The sequence below is a fragment of the Arachis ipaensis genome, chromosome B4 (assembly GCF_059453495.1).
Source record: "Arachis ipaensis isolate K30076 ecotype BB chromosome B4, ASM5945349v1, whole genome shotgun sequence".
In the NCBI taxonomy this organism is placed as follows: Eukaryota; Viridiplantae; Streptophyta; class Magnoliopsida; order Fabales; family Fabaceae; genus Arachis; species Arachis ipaensis.
This window is the reverse complement of record NC_142439.1, coordinates 136,891,766-136,912,658: the sequence shown is the minus strand read 5'-3', so window position 1 is coordinate 136,912,658 and position 20,893 is coordinate 136,891,766. Positions and strand designations below refer to the sequence as shown.

The 20,893-nt window shown below is 36.1% G+C and overlaps 1 protein-coding gene and 2 long non-coding RNA genes across 3 annotated transcripts; all 3 read right to left on the bottom strand.

Moving 5' to 3' along the window:
* Positions 1–7,730: 7,730 nt before the first annotated feature.
* LOC148569384 (uncharacterized) lies at positions 7,731–8,251 on the bottom strand. The gene is made up of 3 exons (XR_015880680.1): positions 8,106–8,251; positions 7,953–8,006; positions 7,731–7,864 (listed from the first exon to the last, which is right to left on the bottom strand). It is a non-coding gene; the product is annotated as an uncharacterized LOC148569384 (long non-coding RNA).
* A 3,593-nt stretch (positions 8,252–11,844) lies between these two features.
* Positions 11,845–13,046, bottom strand: LOC148569383 (uncharacterized). Its single transcript, XM_088485805.1, is given in 2 exon segments — positions 11,845–12,433; positions 12,435–13,046. Coding segments are annotated over 2 exon segments (699 nt in total). The 3' UTR covers positions 11,845–12,346.
* Positions 13,047–15,495: 2,449 nt separating this feature from the next.
* Positions 15,496–16,008, bottom strand: LOC148569382 (uncharacterized). Its single transcript, XR_015881404.1, has 3 exons — positions 15,863–16,008; positions 15,710–15,763; positions 15,496–15,621 (listed from the first exon to the last, which is right to left on the bottom strand). It is a non-coding gene; the product is annotated as an uncharacterized LOC148569382 (long non-coding RNA).
* Positions 16,009–20,893: the final 4,885 nt, after the last annotated feature.

The window sequence follows — 20,893 nt, the reverse complement described above, 5'->3', positions numbered from 1 at the left end:
TTTTGTTTATATATGTATGTTTGTAAAAGGTGAAAAAGATCTTACGATTTTTCATAGAAAACAGTGATACGATTTTGAAAGTTAAAGACTCCTATTTTATTATTAAGTATATAGAAGTCATCATAATATTCTTCGTTATCAAAATGGTGTAGCCAGGAGCGTGATATTCTAATTAATAGTAAGGATGTTACAGAATACTAACAATTCTACTTAGACTAGAATTGTAAAAAATAATGAAAATTGAATAAATAATTTACGATAAGTTGTTCTGGGATTAAATTATAATAGTGTTATATAAATATTCTTATTTATTGTATCAATTTTAGATATATTTTATGTCAATTTTTTTATTATCTATTATAAAATAGAATATGCACGTGTTCTAATAATTCAATCAATAGTTAATAATAAATGAGTTTTATATAAATTATGATGTTCAATTTAAATTGAATACACCTAATACTTAACATAATCCTAATAATATAATATGTTAATAATTTTTCTAAGTCAGAGTGAAAAGATTAAAATGATATATCCTCTATTCAATTTTTATAAGTAAAAATTAAATAAAAAAATTAGTAATATTTTTCAATTCTTATACAATAAATTTAATCAAAGTATATGAAAAATAAAAAAAAATAAATAATCACTGATAATTATTCTAAAAGACAATAAGATCCAAAAAAAATCTATTAATCCAAGATGATACTTAATAGATAGATCAGTAGTTTATCATGTCACATAGACATGCTCTATTAAGTCCAGAGAGAGGTCGTTTATGGAAGGATTAAACAGTCTCACGGAATTAAAGATAAAAAATCAAAAATAACTTTTTTTTTTGAAAGTCTAATTGTCTTTTAGAATAATTGTGAGGCGCTATTTAGAATTTTTTTATAATTTATTATAATTATTTTATATAACATAACCTTCGTAATTTTATAAAAATAATTCTCTAATTACATATTTATTATATCTAAAATTACATAATTATTCTAGTAACAATTAATAAAATATTAAATAAGATAATTTTAGACCGTTTAAACTGATTTTTTTATTGTTTTACAAGTAATATTCTATTTCATTGATAATACGTAAAATGAGGTCAATATTTATGGTCAAAGATTTAATGCGCTTCCAAATTAGTAATCTTCTCAATAATTATGAGAATATGTATAATATTAGAAGTCTCTAATTTTATTAATTTAATATGTGAATGCATTAATATTTAAATCTTACCATCAATATACATTCATGCATCTCTACACAATTGTTTTAGATGAAAACACAATATGTTTGATATGAAATGCATATATAAATACAAATCTTTCCAGGGGGATCATCAAGGGTTCATATGAAAAAATATTGATCATCATGTTAGATATTTATTTCGTATTATTTGATTCTTCCATTTTTATATGGCACTTTCATTTTCCATTCAAGAACGGGCCATTTATCAATAAATATAGCCCTCCGGCTCATGGCATACACGGTACTTCCACCGCCATCCTCCATATCTCATATAATCATCTTTGATCATCATTGATCATAACTTTTCCCCTTGCTTCACTCGCAAGTTACCACATCCCCTAGCTCATAGCTAGGCATATCAGAATGATTTAATACATAAGAGGTGAGATCGGAGGCTTAGAAGTATGAGATTTGGCTTTTAAAACTCAAAAATCAACTTTGGCATAAAAACAGGGCCACGTGTACGCGCACTCCACGCGCACGCGTGGATGGCCACAAAACTCATCGACGCGCAAGCGTCATACGCGCGGACGCGCGGGTTGAAAAATAGCCAAATGACGCGCAAGCGTCAGCCACGCGTACGCGTGGGTGCTCTTGCGCCCCAGGCACAAAACTGGCACAACTCTGGCATAACTCTCGGGAAAATAGCTGGGCATTTGGTGCAGCGCATCAACGCGCCCGCGCACACCACGCGCACGCGTGGATAGTGCCTTCTTGAAGAACGACGCGTACGCGCCAAGTGTGCCTACGCGTGGAGGGTCATTTTGCTAAAAATTTTCTAAGTTAAAAGCTGCAGAATTTGCAGATTCAACCCCCAATCTTCCGACGGACATAACTTTCTCATTTTAAATCATTTTTCACCCGTTCTTCAAACGGCATGGACATCTCAGATCCAATTTCATTTCTAAACAGATTTGGCACAAAACAGAGATCCGTAGTCCAAGTTATGTCCCGTCAAAGTATGCCCAAAAACCATATTTTCATACAAAACCACTAGGTGCCATTTTCAAAACAAGCCATTTTCAACTCTTTTCAAAATCAACCAAAACATGCCAATTTCAACCCTTTTTGAAATCAATCAAAATGTACCAAAATCCACATCAAGCCATCCTCAACTCACACATTGACACTTTACCAAAAATTCCCAAAACCACATCTAACCATTTTAACACTTAGCAATCAAATGGCTAAAGGACAAACACAATATCATGTCATACATCCTTCCTCATCCCAATTTCCAATAATACCATTTCCAATCAACCATCATTATACGTAATCAATATCATACTCACTATCACGTGATTTCACCCACAAATCAACCTTAATCATTCTCCAAGCATATATCACAACATACATATCTCTAATGCATCATCATACCATCAAGGCATCAATAATCATAATCACATATATGATCACATAATATATCTCAACCGAACCAAACATACCTCGTCTACATAATTTCACCCAAAATTACCAAATTCCACACTTCAACTTCTCAAACCTTATTCTTCAATAACCAACCTAATCATTCATATATTCATTATCTGAAATTCATCCAATCACTTGTGCCATCATACAATGCACACATCGACTTACCTTTCTTACCTCTTTCCGGCCTCCGGCCCAAAATTCACGGCCTCTGGCCCAATTTTCACAATTTAAATGCATAAACCACAAATCAATACTCATTACCCAGTACATCAAATTCTCAATACACCAAGCATACAAGGTCACACAATTCTCAACCCAATCATTAATTCACATTACATATCAACTATGCATATTAGCACCAACCATTTACACAATCCAAACTTAATCCTAGGGGCATCTAGCCTAGGAATTCTCATCACAACACACGGTACTTAAATGAAACTTAAACTGTACCTCTTGTAGCCAAACCAATTGAGCCTCTTCTTTGGAATTCTTCACCAACCTTAGCTCCAAGCCTTACCAAAGCTCCTCAAGCAATACCAATCTCCCAATTGTGCACCAACATCACCAAATACACTAACATAACTAATGTCACATACATACATCAACCTAGGGCTCATAAAAATGACAAATCACAAGGGTTTGAGCACTTCTTACCTCAGCCCATATGAAGTAGGGATAGAACCCACTTAGAATCCATGTTGGAGTATCCCTAAACACCCAAAATCACAAGATTTCAACACTAACTACCCAAAAACGTGTAACAGTGGGGAATTTCGAAAACTGGGCAGAGATGAATGAAATACTCACCACCAAACTTAGATAGAATTGTAGAGGATGAGAAGAGCAACGCGTGGCCGTAAACGGCTCGTCAATCGGAGCTCCGTAGTTCAAGTTATGGTGGTTTGAAGATCAAAGAGAGTTAGGTTTTCTCTCTTCTCTTCTCTCTTCTCAAATCAGCTCCCCAACCATTCTTTTTAGGGTAAAATGAGCTGAAATGCTCACAACTAATGTTTATATACGTTGGGTCTTGGGCCCACTTAGGCCCGGTTCACTTATTTTTGCCCATTGGCCCAATTTTGGGCCAAAACCTTTAAGATTAGCGCTCTAAATCGCACTTTAAATATTTCTACCTTTCCTAATTATAATTCCTCATTTCTTAATCTTATTTACCCATAATCAATTTCCTCAGTTGTAGTACCAGACAGATCTCAGCCGGTACTGCCGGTCAAAATTCCACTGCGCACTTTTACACAGAAAACTATATTTTTTCGACTCGGAAAAATTCACTGAATCCAAATATCGTATTTAAATTATCAAATTCCAATTGCCAAATATTCCAACCATATTCGCTCCTATTTAACTTATTATTTACTAAATTTCGGTTAGACCGGGTATTACAGAGGTCATATACAGAAGGGCTAAACAGTCTCAGGAAATTAAAGATCAAGAATCAGAAAGAATTTATTTTTATTAGGAGTCATATTATCTTTCAGAGTAATTGTGAATGGCTGTTTAGAGTTTTTTTAATAATTTATTATAATTATTTTATATAACATAAATTTTATAATTTTATAAAAATAATTCTATAATTACATATTTATTATAACTAAAATTATACAATTATTCTAAAAATAATTAATAAAATATTAATTAAAATAATTTTAGACTGTTTAAATTGATTTTTGATTATCTTTAAAATAATATTCTATTTTATTGATAATATGTAAAATTAAGTCAATATTCATGGTCAAATATTTAATGCGCTTTCAAATTAGTAATCTTCTCAATAATTATGAGAATATATATAATATCAAAAGCATCTAATTTTATTAATTTAATGTGAATGCATTAATATTTAAATCTTACCATCAATATACGTTCATGCATCTTTACACAATTGTTTTAGATGAAAACCCAATATGATTGATATGAAATGCATATATAAATACAAATAGTTCCAGCCAAGGGGATCATTAAGGGTTCAGATGAAAAAATATTGATCACCATGTTAGATATTTGTTCCATATTATTTGATTCTTCCATTTTCATATGGCACTTTCATTTTATTCTGTGACTCGAGGTGGAACTAAACCTCTCCAAATTTTCTTTGTGAATCTGAACCTCAAAAGCTCCTCATCCAAAGTCTCTTCAATGACTTAATCGAATAAACGCATTTCTTGTTAAATTTTCACACCACTCTATCTTGCACTTCTACTATCAATTTAACATATTGCAAGACATGAAGCATCTGGTCCAAGGTATCTATCCCCCATTGATGTAGTTCCCTCCTCCATTGGAAGTGCCAAACCCACTCTATCCCATCCCAGAACCCATAATCCCCAATTACTAATCCTTTCTGCATTTACTATGGATATCCAAATATTTTTCATAGGACTCGTAAAAAAAATACACAAATCACGAGACAATATGAATCATAATAATTTTACAATCAATTCTGCTAGATAACTAATTAGGGGGAAAAGCTAATAAGTGAAAAAAATCCCATTTACGAAAAAAAATACCTCAACTCCAGAGTCACCTTAATTTCACTTTCAATCCCATTCACAGTAAAATAAACAACTACAAAAAACAAAAACAAACATCTGAAACATTACAAAAAAGATCTAAAATTATTCTAAAAGATTATCTAAAACTCTTTCACTTATGATAAAGAAAAACGCTCCTTTTCAGATATAGAAACATCCAAAATCTAACAAAAGAGATATCCAAAATAATTTTAAAAAATAAAAAACATAATAAAATGAGACATCTAAAATTGTTGGAAAAAGAACATCTGAAAACTAAGAAAAGAAATATCTAAAGTGTAACACCCTACTACACAGTGTTTTATGCTTAAGTCATAGAACAGAGGTAGTGTGGTATTACAGACCTTTAATAGTAAGGATATACATATAATACTGAAAGAAATAATATACTAGGAGCCTTGAAACAGAGCGGGTAAACAAAAATCGCAAAATAAAAAGCGCAACGCTCAAGGAATAGGATTACTTGCGTGCTAAGAAACCTAATAGGAATATGATAAAACAATAAACGAAGGGATAAAGAAAAGCCAAAGAACAGCATAACTAGCCTCTGACTCAACCTGCGAAGCTAAGGCTGGCCGGAGGATACATATATACATATAAACATACATAAGTGTCCCCAAAATATACCAAAATACCAAAGTAAACTCCTATCTCTCCCTCAACCTCTAAGAGAAGCAGCATACATAAGTTACTTGGAGAGTAAGCTACACATATATATACATATATACAAATAGAAACCAAAATACACCCAAGGACTACTTCGCTTTCCAGAATCCAGACGCTTAGCGAGGAGCCTCTCGACCTGCATCTGAAAAACAACAATACAATATGGAATGAGAACCGGAGGTTCTCAGCATGGTAAAAGTGCCACGCGTATAAGAAATACGGTCCTGAGAATGCCATAGGCAATCCTAGAACTCCGTTATTCAATTATCCAACTTAAGTACTAAACAGAAGCCATAAACAGGGGTAGGTATTCTAAATTTGCCTAACTTACTCAAGTTCAAGCTTAACCTAACACCAAACCATTTCCTCCGTTTCCTCCATCCTTTCATCATTCAGAATGCAACAGAAACAAGCAACCAAACAAGTTCACGCACAAGTAATGATCAAATAGTACAAATAGCAAGTATAACAAATAGCAGGTAATATATATCAATTAGGCATACCCAGGAAATGCATAGCAATCAATACAAACAAATGCATATGATGCATGTCTGTCCTATGGCTGATGGGGCCCATCTGTCGGTTATCCAGCCAACCCGACAAGTCCGAAAACCTTAGACTGTCCCCCGTCGCGCATCCCCGAGAGTCTATGCATAGAGTTCACATTCAATCATCATATAATCACTCAATGGGGGCTATCCATACCCGGGAATTTATACGTGCCCGGTCACCCTTACGACGTAGGGTCAACAGAGTATCGAGATTCAACCTGGAACACGTGGTGGCGAGCCACAGTTCTTACCCAGGGAAACTCGTATCTCAGATATCATTATTCATAAGCCATGGCAATTATCATCAATACATCATCAAGTATCAAACCTTAACATTAAACTTCATTAACATCCTTATTTTCTTCATAAAAGCCACTATTTACAACTTTCTTCACCTTCAAGTTATCTTATTTTCCTAGCTTCTTTTACCTACTGGACCTAGAACCATGCTTTAAGCCTTAAAAGGAAGAAAATGGAGGTTTAGAAGTGGAAAATTTGTTTAAAAAACATTCAAAACCGGTTTGGTCACCCTGAACTCAGATTTAAACACTAAACTTGCAACGTCCATAACTTTCTCCACAAAATTCCGTTTTCCACAAAGTTGATATCAATCAAAAGCTCTTGAAACTATCTTTTATTTGCAACAAACCACAACCCAATTCAAAATTTGAGGAGAATATTATGGATGTCTAAAGTTCATCAAAATTTGGTTTTAACCACTTTCAACAAAACCTCTTTTTCTCCAACTTAAGTTTCTTACCATTTAAAACTTGCATTGTAAAACCATATCAACTCAATTCATCAACAACCATTACCAATATAAGCTTTAATCAACTCAACCAACCTAGAACATCAAAATTATCCACTTTTACCTCATACATCAATAACTTTTCCTTTGTTCACATCAATTCTTCACCTATACCAATTCTCATCATATATTTATCAACCTTCCATCAACATATACTAATTAAATGCCATTAACATAAGTCAATTCTTCATACATGTTAATCCATCAACTTGACATAACAACCATTTATTAACAATCACCAACCATAATTCATCAATATCAACTTCAATATAACCCATTATAAGCAAGTCCAAAAGCATGAAATTAATAACATCAATACCTCAAAATTCCAATCTATGTTCATCAACAATTTACTCCAACAACATTACAAACTACTCATTAAATGCAATTAACAGTTCAACTTATCCTATGGTTCCTCTAACCTAAGTTTTCACAACACCGTAAATATTAAACGTGCGAAACTTAAACCATACCTTCGCCGATCACTTAGTTCACCCAAGGCAGCCTCACAACTCAAAATTACAGCCCCTCCAAACTCAAACAAACAGCCCCAAACCAAGCTTGATCACCAACAAGCCTCCAACAAGCATCAACATTCACATACACACTACCTAAACCATAATTAACACATCCAAACATAACAACTCAATACCCAAATTCCTAAATTCAGAAATTTTATTAGGGTTTGAGATCTCTTACCTTTACCCACTGATCCTTGGGCAATACCCACAAGAAATCAAGTCTAGTGGACCCCTAAAACATAAAAATCATAAAGGAATTGAGTTTCTCAAATCTTAAACTCGAAATTCATATACCAGCAGAAATGGGGCTAGGAAAAACCGATTCACTTACTGTTTTGTTTGGATAGAATTGAAGAGCTCGACGAGCCCGACGCGTGGCCGCAAACGGTGCGGCGATCGGAGCCCGGATGAGGAAGTTATGGTAGTTGGAAGGAATGGTGAGGGTTTGTGAATCTCCTCTCCCTCCCTTGCTGTAATGGCGTCGCAGCAGCTTATGAGGAAGAAAAGAGCTGCTGCCTCATTTAAGTGTTTGGGTCCGGTTGAACCCACGGGCCCGGTTTGGGCCCCGGTTCAACCGGTTTGGCCTTTCCGGTCTGTTTTTGGGCCAAATTTTCGAAATTGGTATCAAAATTTTTGTTTCGACGAGCTCTATCCTATTTTGATATTAGTTTTGTATTTTTAGCTTTCCTAATTAAAATTCAATTTATTAACTAATAATTTACCGATTTTTGCGGGGTTTACATCCTACCCACCTAATTAGGAATTTTGTCCTCAAAATTCAAAGTTAGTTACCTAAAAAGAGGTGTGGGTAGTCCTTTCGCATCTCTGATTCAAGCTCCCAGGTATGTTCTTCAACACCAGCCCGACTCCAAGCTACTTTCACCAAAGAAACTTCCTTACCGCGTAAACGCTTGATGCTTGTATCGTCAATCCTAACCGGAGTTACTGGGAGCGTCAGGTCTTCTCTCACTTGGACTGATTCCGGTTCTAGGACATGACTAGGATCAAAAGTGTATTTACGAAGCTGTGATACATGAAACACATCATGCAGGTTCGAAAGATGTGGTGGTAACGCGATCCTATACGCCACTGGTCCAATTCTCTTCAGGATTTCAAACGGCCCAATGTAACGGGGATTTAACTTCTTGGTTTTGATGGATCTCCCTATTCCAGTGGTTGGAGTAACCTTTAAGAAGACGTGCTCTCCTTCCTCAAATTCTAGAGGCTTCCGTCTTCGGTCTGCATAGCTCTTCTGACGGCTTTGAGCTTCAAGCATTCGACTCCGGATTCTCTTTATTTGCTCAGTGGTTTCACTTACCATTTCAGGTCCTATCAAGCTCTTTTCTCCTGCTTCGTACCAACATAATGGAGACTGGCATTTTCTTCCATACAAAGCCTCATATGGAGCCATTCCAATACTTGCATGATAGCTATTGTTATAAGCAAATTCTACCAGAGGCATATATCGATCCTAGCTCGCCGGTTGATCCAAAACACAAGCTCTTAACATGTCTTCCAAGGTTTGTATTGTTCTTTCTGATTGGCCATCCGTCTGAGGATGATAGGCAGTGCTTAGGCTTAATTGAGTGCCAAAAGCTCGCTGAAAAGCACCCCAGAACCGTGATGTAAAGCGAGGATCTCTATCCGATACAATGGTGGAAGGTACGCCATGTAACCTCACAATCTCCTTTATGTATAAGCGCGCCAACTCCTCCATAGTGCAGCTTATCCGAATAGGCAGAAAATGAGCTGACTTGGTTAGTCGGTCTATGACTACCCAAATGGCATCACAACCTGTCCGAGTTCTTGGTAAGCCCAATACAAAATCCATAGCAATGCTTTCCCATTTCCACTGTGGAATCTCCAAAGGTTGAAGGGTTCCTGCTGGCTTTTGGTGTTCAATCTTAACTTTCTGACAAGTTAGGCATTTAGAAACATGTAACGCCACATCATTTTTCATTCCTGGCCACCAGAACATCGTCTTTAAGTCTTGGTACATCTTAGTGCTTCCAGGATGAATGGAGAACCCGCTCTTATGAGCTTCCTCCAATATGTTATGTCGCAAATCCCCGACATCTGGCACAATTATCCGGCCCTTGAACCTCCACAACCCATCTCTATCTTCTGACACTCTCCATTGCTTGCCTTTCTCAATCGCCGGCAAAATCTTATACAATTCTTGGTCATTCTGATGAGCCTTTATCAGTTCAGCCTTGAAGTCGCTTGAGATCTGTAATTGGCTTAGGCATAAAGTCCCAAACTCCTCTCTGATTCCCAGTTTCAATCCTTGGAAGGCTCTCAACAACTCTTCCTCTCTTAGCATCATCCAAGCAGCACATAGAGATTTCCTACTCAAGGCATCCGCCACTACATTCGCCATTCCCGGATGATAGTTTAGCTCGAAGTCATAATCTTTCAGAAGTTCCATCCACCTCCTCTGACGCATATTCAATTCTTTTTGTTCAAACAGGTACTTCAGACTCTTATGGTCCGAGAAGACTTGAAATTTCACTCCATAGAGATAATGCCTCCAAATCTTCAAGGCAAAGACAACGGCTGCAAGTTCCAAATCATGAGTCGGATAGTTTCTTTCATGAGGTCTTAACTGACGTGAGGCATAAGCTACAACCTTATGATGCTGCATCAACACGCATCCTAAACCTTTCAAGGACGCATCACAGTACACCTCGAATGGTTCTCTCGACTCAGGCAACACTAATACAGGGGCGGTAGTCAATATATGCTTTAAGGCAAGGAAACTCTCCTCACACTTGGGAGTCCACACGAAAGGAACATCCTTCCTGGTCAGCTTCGTTAAAGGTAAAGCGAGCTGTGAAAATCCTTTGATGAACCTTCGATAATAACCCGCCAAGCCTAAGAAACTCCTGATTTCCGTCACCGAAGTTGGCCGCTCCCAATTCATCACCGCCTCAACCTTAGCGGGATCCACTGCTATTCCTTGTTTACTTACCACATGACCAAGAAATTTCACCTCAGACTTCCAGAACTCACACTTGGATAGCTTGGCATACAACTTCCTATCCTTCAGAATTTGTAGCACTGTTCGCAAGTGTTCAGCATGCTCATCCTCAGTCTTAGAATAGATAAGAATGTCGTCAATAAACACAACAACAAACTTATCCAGATATGGATGGAAAATTCTGTTCATGTAATCCATGAATATCGCCGGAGCGTTAGTTAGTCCGAAAGACATAACGGTATATTCATAGTGACCATAGCGCGTTCTGAAGGCAGTTTTGGGAATGTCCTCATCTCTGACCCTTATCTGGTGGTATCCGGATCGTAGATCAATTTTAGAGAACACGCTAGCTCCCTGTAATTGGTCCATCAAGTCATCAATCCTTGGTAACGGATATTTATTCTTCACTGTAACTTTATTTAGCTGCCTATAGTCAACACATAAGCGCATGCTTCCATCTTTCTTTTTCACCAGTAATACTGGTGCACCCCACGGGGATACACTTGGTCGGATACAATTTTTACCCAACAGATCCTCCAGTTGAGACTTCAATTCGGCCATTTCTAGAGGCGACATCCTGTAAGGAGCACTCGAGATTGGTCCGGCCCCAGGTACTAAATCAATAGCAAACTCAACTTCCCGTTTCGGTGGAAATTCATCAATATCATCAGGGAACACCTCCGGAAACTCACACACAACTGGGATTTGTTCCAAATCTTGATCATCACCCGAAACACCCGCAACTAGCAACAATATCCCCTGACATTCAGCCCCAGAACAGTTCACCATCATGGAATTCAAGTAGTAGTTATTCACTACAACCGGCCCTTCAGTGTCTTCAGGCATGAAATACACTGTTTTCGCCGAGCAATCTAATAGAACTCGGTTCTTGGATAACCAGTCCAATCCCAGAATGAGATCAAGACCAGTCATCGGCAAACAAATTAAGTTATGCACGAAATCACGCCCTTGTACTCGAAAAGGAACTTGCGGGCACCCTAACCTAGTCACCATAGCCTCATGGGTAGCATTGTATACCTTTAAATCATACCGCAGTACTACTACTTTCAATCCTAGCTCATCAGCCTTCTCAAATGCAATAAAAGTATGTGAAGCTCCAGAATCAAACAAAGCATTCAAAGTTTTACCCGCCATCTCACATTTACCTCGGATCAATGCCTCTGACCCCTCAGCGCCTATAGAAGAAGTAGTGTATACCCTTCCTGGTTGCTGCACCCTGCCTGTCTCATATCTCTTCTTCTCGGGGCAACTACTAGCCAAGTGTCCCGGCTGCCCGCAGGAGTAACAGACTCCAGTCCCAAACCTACATTGTCCTGAATGATACTTTCCACATCTGTGGCAACTCATATCCTGCTGTGGCTGCTTACCCTGTCTCCTTCCCTGATTAGCATTGGTATTAGGCCTCCTGGAGTTGCCTTGCCCCTGATTATTCTGAGGAACAAAGCTACCACGCTTGAACTGTCTGCCTCTGGGTGCAAAATTTCTCCCTGTGGTCCTCTGGAATGGCATCCTCAGACCCCCTTTTTCTGCTGCAGCCCTTCTAACACAATCCTCTGCCACCCTGCTCCTATTTACCAACTCAGAAAACACCCGAATCTGCATAGGCGCCACAAAGCTCTGAATGTCACTCCTAAGGCCTCCTTCATACTTTATGCATTTCCACTCAGCAAAGTCCTCAGGAGCTCCCTGACAGATGCGTGAAAAGCGGCACAATTCCTCAAACTTACTGGTATACTCAGTGATGGTCATCTGTCCCTGTTTAAGCTGAAGCAGTTCGAGTTCTCTGGCATTTCTAACTGAAGTAGGGAAATATTTTTTATAGAATTCATCTCGGAACAACTCCCAAGATATCACAATCCCATCAGGTTGCAGAATGCGCCTCATGCCCTGCCACCAGTGCTGAGCTTCACCATGCAACTGATAGGTCCCAAACTCAACCCACTGCTCATCAGGAACCTGCTGAGCCTGTAACGCCCGCTCAATGGCCTGTATCCAGTTATCGGCATCGGTAGGATTCGAGGTCCCTCTGAAAGTTGGAGGGTGAACCTTCAGGAAGGAATGTAGTGACATAGGACCATTCTCACCATTATTGCCATTATTTCCAGTATTAATTTGATTTCCCAGGGCTTCAGCTGTTGCTTGCATTGCTGCTGCCATATTGCCTAATGCAGCCATGAAGTCTATAGGGTTAGGAGTATTTCCTGATGCTTCAGGCATAGCATTGCCTATTCGGCCTCTACCTCGCCCGCGTCCGCGTCCGCGAGTAGACATCTGGTCCCTATACACACCAAACAAGTGATATCAAGTTGATCAGTCTCAATATCTCAAGTTCAGTGCTTTAAGTCCCAAATGCATGCTCATGAACGTTTATGCCACATATATCAATTAGATATCCTAATAGCACATAAACACATACACAGAGAATGCACAAAAGTACAATCAGTCCGTCCTCAGGCTCTATAGGAACGAACTGCTCTGATACCATAATGTAACACCCTACTACACAGTGTTTTATGCTTAAGTCATAGAACAGAGGTAGTGTGGTATTACAGACCTTTAATAGTAAGGATATACATATAATACTGAAAGAAATAATATACTAGGAGCCTTGAAACAGAGCGGGTAAACAAAAATCGCAAAATAAAAAGCGCAACGCTCAAGGAATAGGATTACTTGCGTGCTAAGAAACCTAATAGGAATATGATAAAACAATAAACGAAGGGATAAAGAAAAGCCAAAGAACAGCATAACTAGCCTCTGACTCAGCCTGCGAAGCTAAGGCTGGCCGGAGGATACATATATACATATAAACATACATAAGTGTCCCCAAAATATACCAAAATACCAAAGTAAACTCCTATCTCTCCCTCAACCTCTAAGAGAAGCAGCATACATAAGTTACTTGGAGAGTAAGCTACACATATATATACATATATACAAATAGAAACCAAAATACACCCAAGGACTACTTCGCTTTCCAGAATCCAGACGCTTAGCGAGGAGCCTCTCGACCTGCATCTGAAAAACAACAATACAATATGGAATGAGAACCGGAGGTTCTCAGCATGGTAAAAGTGCCACGCGTATAAGAAATACAGTCCTGAGAATGCCATAGGCAATCCTAGAACTCCGTTATTCAATTATCCAACTTAAGTACTAAACAGAAGCCATAAACAGGGGTAGGTATTCTAAATCTGCCTAACTTACTCAAGTTCAAGCTTAACCTAACACCAAACCATTTCCTCCGTTTCCTCCATCCTTTCATCATTCAGAATGCAACAGAAACAAGCAACCAAACAAGTTCACGCACAAGTAATGATCAAATAGTACAAATAGCAAGTATAACAAATAGCAGGTAATATATATCAATTAGGCATACCCAGGAAATGCATAGCAATCAATACAAACAAATGCATATGATGCATGTCTGTCCTATGGCTGATGGGGCCCATCTGTCGGTTATCCAGCCAACCCGACAAGTCCGAAAACCTTAGACTGTCCCCCGTCGCGCATCCCCAAGAGTCTATGCATAGAGTTCACATTCAATCATCATATAATCACTCAATGGGGGCTATCCATACCCGGGAATTTATACGTGCCCGGTCACCCTTACGACGTAGGGTCAACAGAGTATCGAGATTCAACCTGGAACACGTGGTGGCGAGCCACAGTTCTTACCCAGGGAAACTCGTATCTCAGATATCATTATTCATAAGCCATGGCAATTATCATCAATACATCATCAAGTATCAAACCTTAACATTAAACTTCATTAACATCCTTATTTTCTTCATAAAAGCTACTATTTACAACTTTCTTCACCTTCAAGTTATCTTATTTTCCTAGCTTCTTTTACCTACTGGACCTAGAACCATGCTTTAAGCCTTAAAAGGAAGAAAATGGAGGTTTAGAAGTGGAAAATTTGTTTAAAAAACATTCAAAACCGGTTTGGTCACCCTGAACTCAGATTTAAACACTAAACTTGCAACGTCCATAACTTTCTCCACAAAATTCCGTTTTCCACAAAGTTGATATCAATCAAAAGCTCTTGAAACTATCTTTTATTTGCAACAAACCACAACCCAATTCAAAATTTGAGGAGAATATTATGGATGTCTAAAGTTCATCAAAATTTGGTTTTAACCACTTTCAACAAAACCTCTTTTTCTCCAACTTAAGTTTCTTACCATTTAAAACTTGCATTGTAAAACCATATCAACTCAATTCATCAACAACCATTACCAATATAAGCTTTAATCAACTCAACCAACCTAGAACATCAAAATTATCCACTTTTACCTCATACATCAATAACTTTTCCTTTGTTCACATCAATTCTTCACCTATACCAATTCTCATCATATATTTATCAACCTTCCATCAACATATACTAATTAAATGCCATTAACATAAGTCAATTCTTCATACATGTTAATCCATCAACTTGACATAACAACCATTTATTAACAATCACCAACCATAATTCATCAATATCAACCTCAATATAACCCATTATAAGCAAGTCCAAAAGCATGAAATTAATAACATCAATACCTCAAAATTCCAATCTATGTTCATCAACAATTTACTCCAACAACATTACAAACTACTCATTAAATGCAATTAACAGTTCAACTTATCCTATGGTTCCTCTAACCTAAGTTTTCACAACACCGTAAATATTAAACGTGCGAAACTTAAACCATACCTTGGCCGATCACTTAGTTCACCCAAGGCAGCCTCACAACTCAAAATTATAGCCCCTCCAAACTCAAACAAACAGCCCCAAACCAAGCTTGATCACCAACAAGCCTCCAACAAGCATCAACATTCACATACACACTACCTAAACCATAATTAACACATCCAAACATAACAACTCAATACCCAAATTCCTAAATTCAGAAATTTTATTAGGGTTTGAGATCTCTTACCTTTACCCACTGATCCTTGGGCAATACCCACAAGAAATCAAGTCTAGTGGACCCCTAAAACATAAAAATCATAAAGGAATTGAGTTTCTCAAATCTTAAACTCGAAATTCATATACCAGCAGAAATGGGGCTAGGAAAAACCGATTCACTTACTGTTTTGTTTGGATAGAATTGAAGAGCTCGACGAGCCCGACGCGTGGCCGCAAACGGTGCGGCGATCGGAGCCCGGATGAGGAAGTTATGGTAGTTGGAAGGAATGGTGAGGGTTTGTGAATCTCCTCTCCCTCCCTTGCTGTAATGGCGTCGCAGCAGCTTATGAGGAAGAAAAGAGCTGCTGCCTCATTTAAGTGTTTGGGTCCGGTTGAACCCACGGGCCCGGTTTGGGCCCCGGTTCAACCGGTTTGGCCTTTCCGGTCTGTTTTTGGGCCAAATTTTCGAAATTGGTATCAAAATTTTTGTTTCGACGAGCTCTATCCTATTTTGATATTAGTTTTGTATTTTTAGCTTTCCTAATTAAAATTCAATTTATTAACTAATAATTTACTGATTTTTGCGGGGTTTACATAAAGCTATTTAAAAAAATCATTCAAATCCTAAAAAAAGCAAGATCAAAATTAAAACAAAAGAAAAAATACATTCAAAACATATAACAAAAAAAAAAACAACCACAAAAAATAAAAATAAACATCCAAAACTGTAACAAAAAGAAGCATCCAAAATCATTGTAAAAAAATTTACCGAAAATTTTTTCAATTATAGTAAAAAAGAACGCATCACTTTCGAATATAGAAACATCCAAAACCTAACAAAAGAGAGATATCCAAAAGTGTTTAAAAAAATTCAAAACCTAACAAAACAAGACATCTAAAATTATTAAAAAAGAGCATCCGAGAACTAAAAAAAGAAACATCTAAAACTATTAAAAAATTATCTAAAACCTAAAAAGAAGAAATATCCAAAATATAAGAAAAAGAAACATCCAAAACATATAATAAAAACACATCCAAAATCTAGGAGAAAGAAACATCTAAAACTTGTAAAAATAATCATTCAAAATTTAGAAGAAAGTTCGCGGGTAGCAAGTGTGATGTCGAGGCCTCTTGCTAAGAGTCTTTTGATGAACCTGGGATTGGGTTGATGTTGTTGTGTGCTAAAAACACCACCAACAGAACGTGAAGCTCTTTTTTGTCGTTGAAACCATGGTTTGACAAACAGAAACTAACATAGGGATGGAGATATTATTAGAACATTATTGGATTTTTTTTCTATGAATCTTGATTAGTGAATATGCAGGATGACAAATTGCAAGGGAAGGCATTGCGGCACGAGAAATTGCAGGGGGTGCACATCACGAGATGAGAAATTGTAGGGTAAAGTGTGTGCATCCCGAGATGAGGTGTTGCATGGAGAGGCGCAGCGTCACGGCGATCAGGGTCGGAGGGGAGGGGCGCGGCGCCACGGAGAGAAGAGTTGGGAAGAGAATGCGGTAGCGTACGAGCAGCAATTGACCTTGAGGGCTCTCGGGAGGAATTGCAAAGAGAGGTAACTGCATCGCGGGGGAGAGCAATTGGAGGGGAAGGTCACAATAGGGGTTGAGATTTGATGACGCGTGTTTCGGAACCTAATCCTAATTTTTGGGAATTTCAAAATACAATTTTTTAAAAATTTTTGAAAAGTTGTTCATGTTGGTTATACATAGAGTTGGTTACCTATACTTTCTCTTTTACCAAAGAAATTTCTACATTAAATGTTAAAATTTTTTACATACATATAAAATTCGTATGAATCACTGATGCGCATTTAGACGATATTTACATAGATTATTATTTTTGTCCCAAATAAATCTGAGTGAAATATTTTGGATTATTTTAGAGGGAAGTTAAAACTAATATAGCAAAAAATTTGAGGCTGATTATACACAAATTTATAATAGAATTAATATTTTTCAAAACGAGTCTCAAATAAGTGTGAAGTTATTATGCACGTTCAAATGAAATACAAATGAATTCTAATTTTTGTCTTAAACTTGTTACTAATTTGTTTAAAATATTTTGTGTGCCATAAAAAAATGTGTGACAAGAAATTTTGGACCCAATTTAGCTGAGTTTGAATCTATTTTTTTATAACCTACACCGTAATCCGTTAAAAAATTTATTTTAAACAACAAATATATTTATTCAGTACTTAATTCAATGGCTAATTTTTTTATAAATTAAATTGATATGATTAGACAATAATAAATTAAATTCACTTTTCAACAAAAAATTTTTTTCATAATTATTCCTGACAACATTCTAGACTTTGTTTTTTTTCCTTAAATACTCTTAATTCTAAATAATAATTTTTTTCCATAATTCTACCCTTAATTTTTTTCCATAATAATGAAAATCTGAATCCCTTTTGACTTTATAATTAATGCGTTCATGTATCTAGTTACAATTCTATTAGGTATAATGCAATTTGTTTGAGATGCAATGGATGTATAAATATCCTTCTTTGCAGTGCAAAATCCATATGATTCTTTACTACTCATGGTAGATATATTTATTCCATATTGTTTAAGGTCTCATGATTCATATGGCCCTCCTTGTCTTTGTTATCAGTTTTCCTGTTTTATGTATGTACTATGTCTTTAAAAAAGATCATTGTAGATCTATATATCAACTCAATAAAGTACCAAAAAATTATATTATAATATTTGTTAAACATACTTTTTGTGAGTATTTTGGCAACGTGACTACCTACATTGCTCCATTGAAAGGGACATCAAATTGTGCATAATTTGAATGTTTCATCGGAACACATTCATCTAAGGCGCATGCACATACATATGTTGGTGGGAGTGCTCCAAAGAATGATAACAAGAGAATGCTCATTATGAGGTTTGGGTTGCCATTCAAGATTTTACTATTATCGTTTCCTTTTTTGTTGAGAATGTAATTCTTAAAGTGTCTTTGTGAGTTTAATTTGCTATGTAATTAGATTATTTTGTTAGAGTGACAACAAAAATTGTAGCAGCCCAGACCACCCGCTAGCATGATATTGCCCGCTTTGGCACACAAGGCCTCACGGTTTTGCCTTTGACGATAGGGATGATAGCCAAATCCCCCCACACTCACTCGTCAAAATGCGTCATGCTAGGGAGAGGTATCCACACCCTTATAAGGCATGCTTCGTTCCCTTCCTCAACCGATGTGGGACCTTACAAAAATCTCTGTCAATAATTAATCGGAAAAAGAATTTATTCATTCAAGAATTTAATATTAAATATTTAAAATCTAACAATCACATACTTAAAATACATGCTAATTGGTTGATTGTTTCCTGCGATTTATCCAAGTGTATAATATATAAGTCATAATACAATTGTATTTATTATTTTGCTTTGGTGTGTACAAATGATGTATGTTTTTATTTTTCTTATTGAGAATCAAATGCTTTATTTAAAGAATAATAATAATCTAAATGGATACTTAGTAAATTTTATATTAAATAATTTGATTTCCAACAATTTATATATAAAAGTTATTGAGAATTATTTCTTTTAGATAGATTTTGGTTTTTCTTTTGATTTTATTAAAAGTTATTGAAAATTATGGGTGTAATTAAATAAGTTGGCACCAAGTCTTAATTTTTATTCGAGAAAATTCCCAATTTGAAATCGCTTCAACGTTCCGTATTATCATAGAATAAATTCAATGGTAATACCAATGATAATGACCTCATTTAAATCGAATTTGTCGTCCTCTTTCCTTCACTTCTGAAAAATCCCTTCCCCCAAACCCCTCTCCCCTCCCTACCTAGCTACCACCTCCATCAACAACCTTTATCCAGCCGCCACCACAGAGCCCTCGGCACTCGTCATTTCAATGTCCTAACCGCACCCTAACAAGTCACATTGTGCCTACCTCCACCACATACCACACCCTAATCTCCATTTTTTTATGCTTTCTCTGTCCTTAAAGTGATTGCCACTGCCGCACTAAAGCTATTGTCACCACTGGCGCTCTCTCTCACTGATGAAGTTTTTACTAAGTCCTTAATTGTGCTGTTTCTATTTGTATATATATTAGTTATAGTTTTTCCTCGCCTTATCATTATGTTCTTATAAGAGGGATAGGAGCTGTGATTGTAATGATATGTATGTATATAATATTTGTAAGTTTCTTATGTAAGAAGTTTTGTTTATATATGCATATTTGTAAAAAGTGAAAAAGATCTTACGATTTTCTAAAGAAAACAGTGATACGGCTTTGAGAGTTAAAGACTCCTATTTTATTATTAAGTATATAGAAGTCATCATAATATTTCTCGCTAACAGAATGGTGCAGCCAGAAGCTTGATATTCTAATTAATAGTAAGGATGTTACAAAATACTAACCATTCAGCTTAGATTAGAATTGTAAAAAAGAATGAAAATTGAATAAATAATTTAGGATAAGTTGTTCTGGTGATTAAAGTATAATAGTGATATACAAATATTCTTATTTATTGTATCATCAATTTTAGATAAAATTTATGTCAATTTTTTTATTATCTATTATAAAATAGAATATGCACTTGTTCTAATAATTCAAGTAATAGTTAATAATAAATGAGTTTTATATGAATTATGATGTTCAATTTTAATTGAATACACCTAAGAATTAACATAATCCTAATAATATAATATGTTAATCATTTTTCTAAGTCAACGTGAAAAGATTAAAATGATATATCTTCTATTCAATCGTTATGAATAAAAAAAATTAGTAATATTTTTCAATTCTTATGCAATAAATTTAATCAATATATATGAAAAAAACTTAAACAACCACTGATAATTATCTTAAAAGACAATAAGATCCCCAAAAAAAGATCTATTAATCCAAGCTGGTACTTAACAGATAGATCAGTAGTTTATCATGCCACATAGACATGCTCTGTTAAGCCTAGAGAGAGGTTGTTTACGGAAGGGCTAAACAGTCTCACGGAATTCAAGATAAAAAATCGAAAAGAATTTTTTTTTGTTGAGAGTCTCATTGTCTTTCTGAATAATATAATTGTGAGGACCTGTTTAGAAATTTTTTTTATAATTTATTATAATTATTTATATAACATAACCTTCATAATTTTATAAAAATAATTCTCAAATTACATATTTATTATCTCTAAAATTATATAATTATTCTAGTAATAATTAAT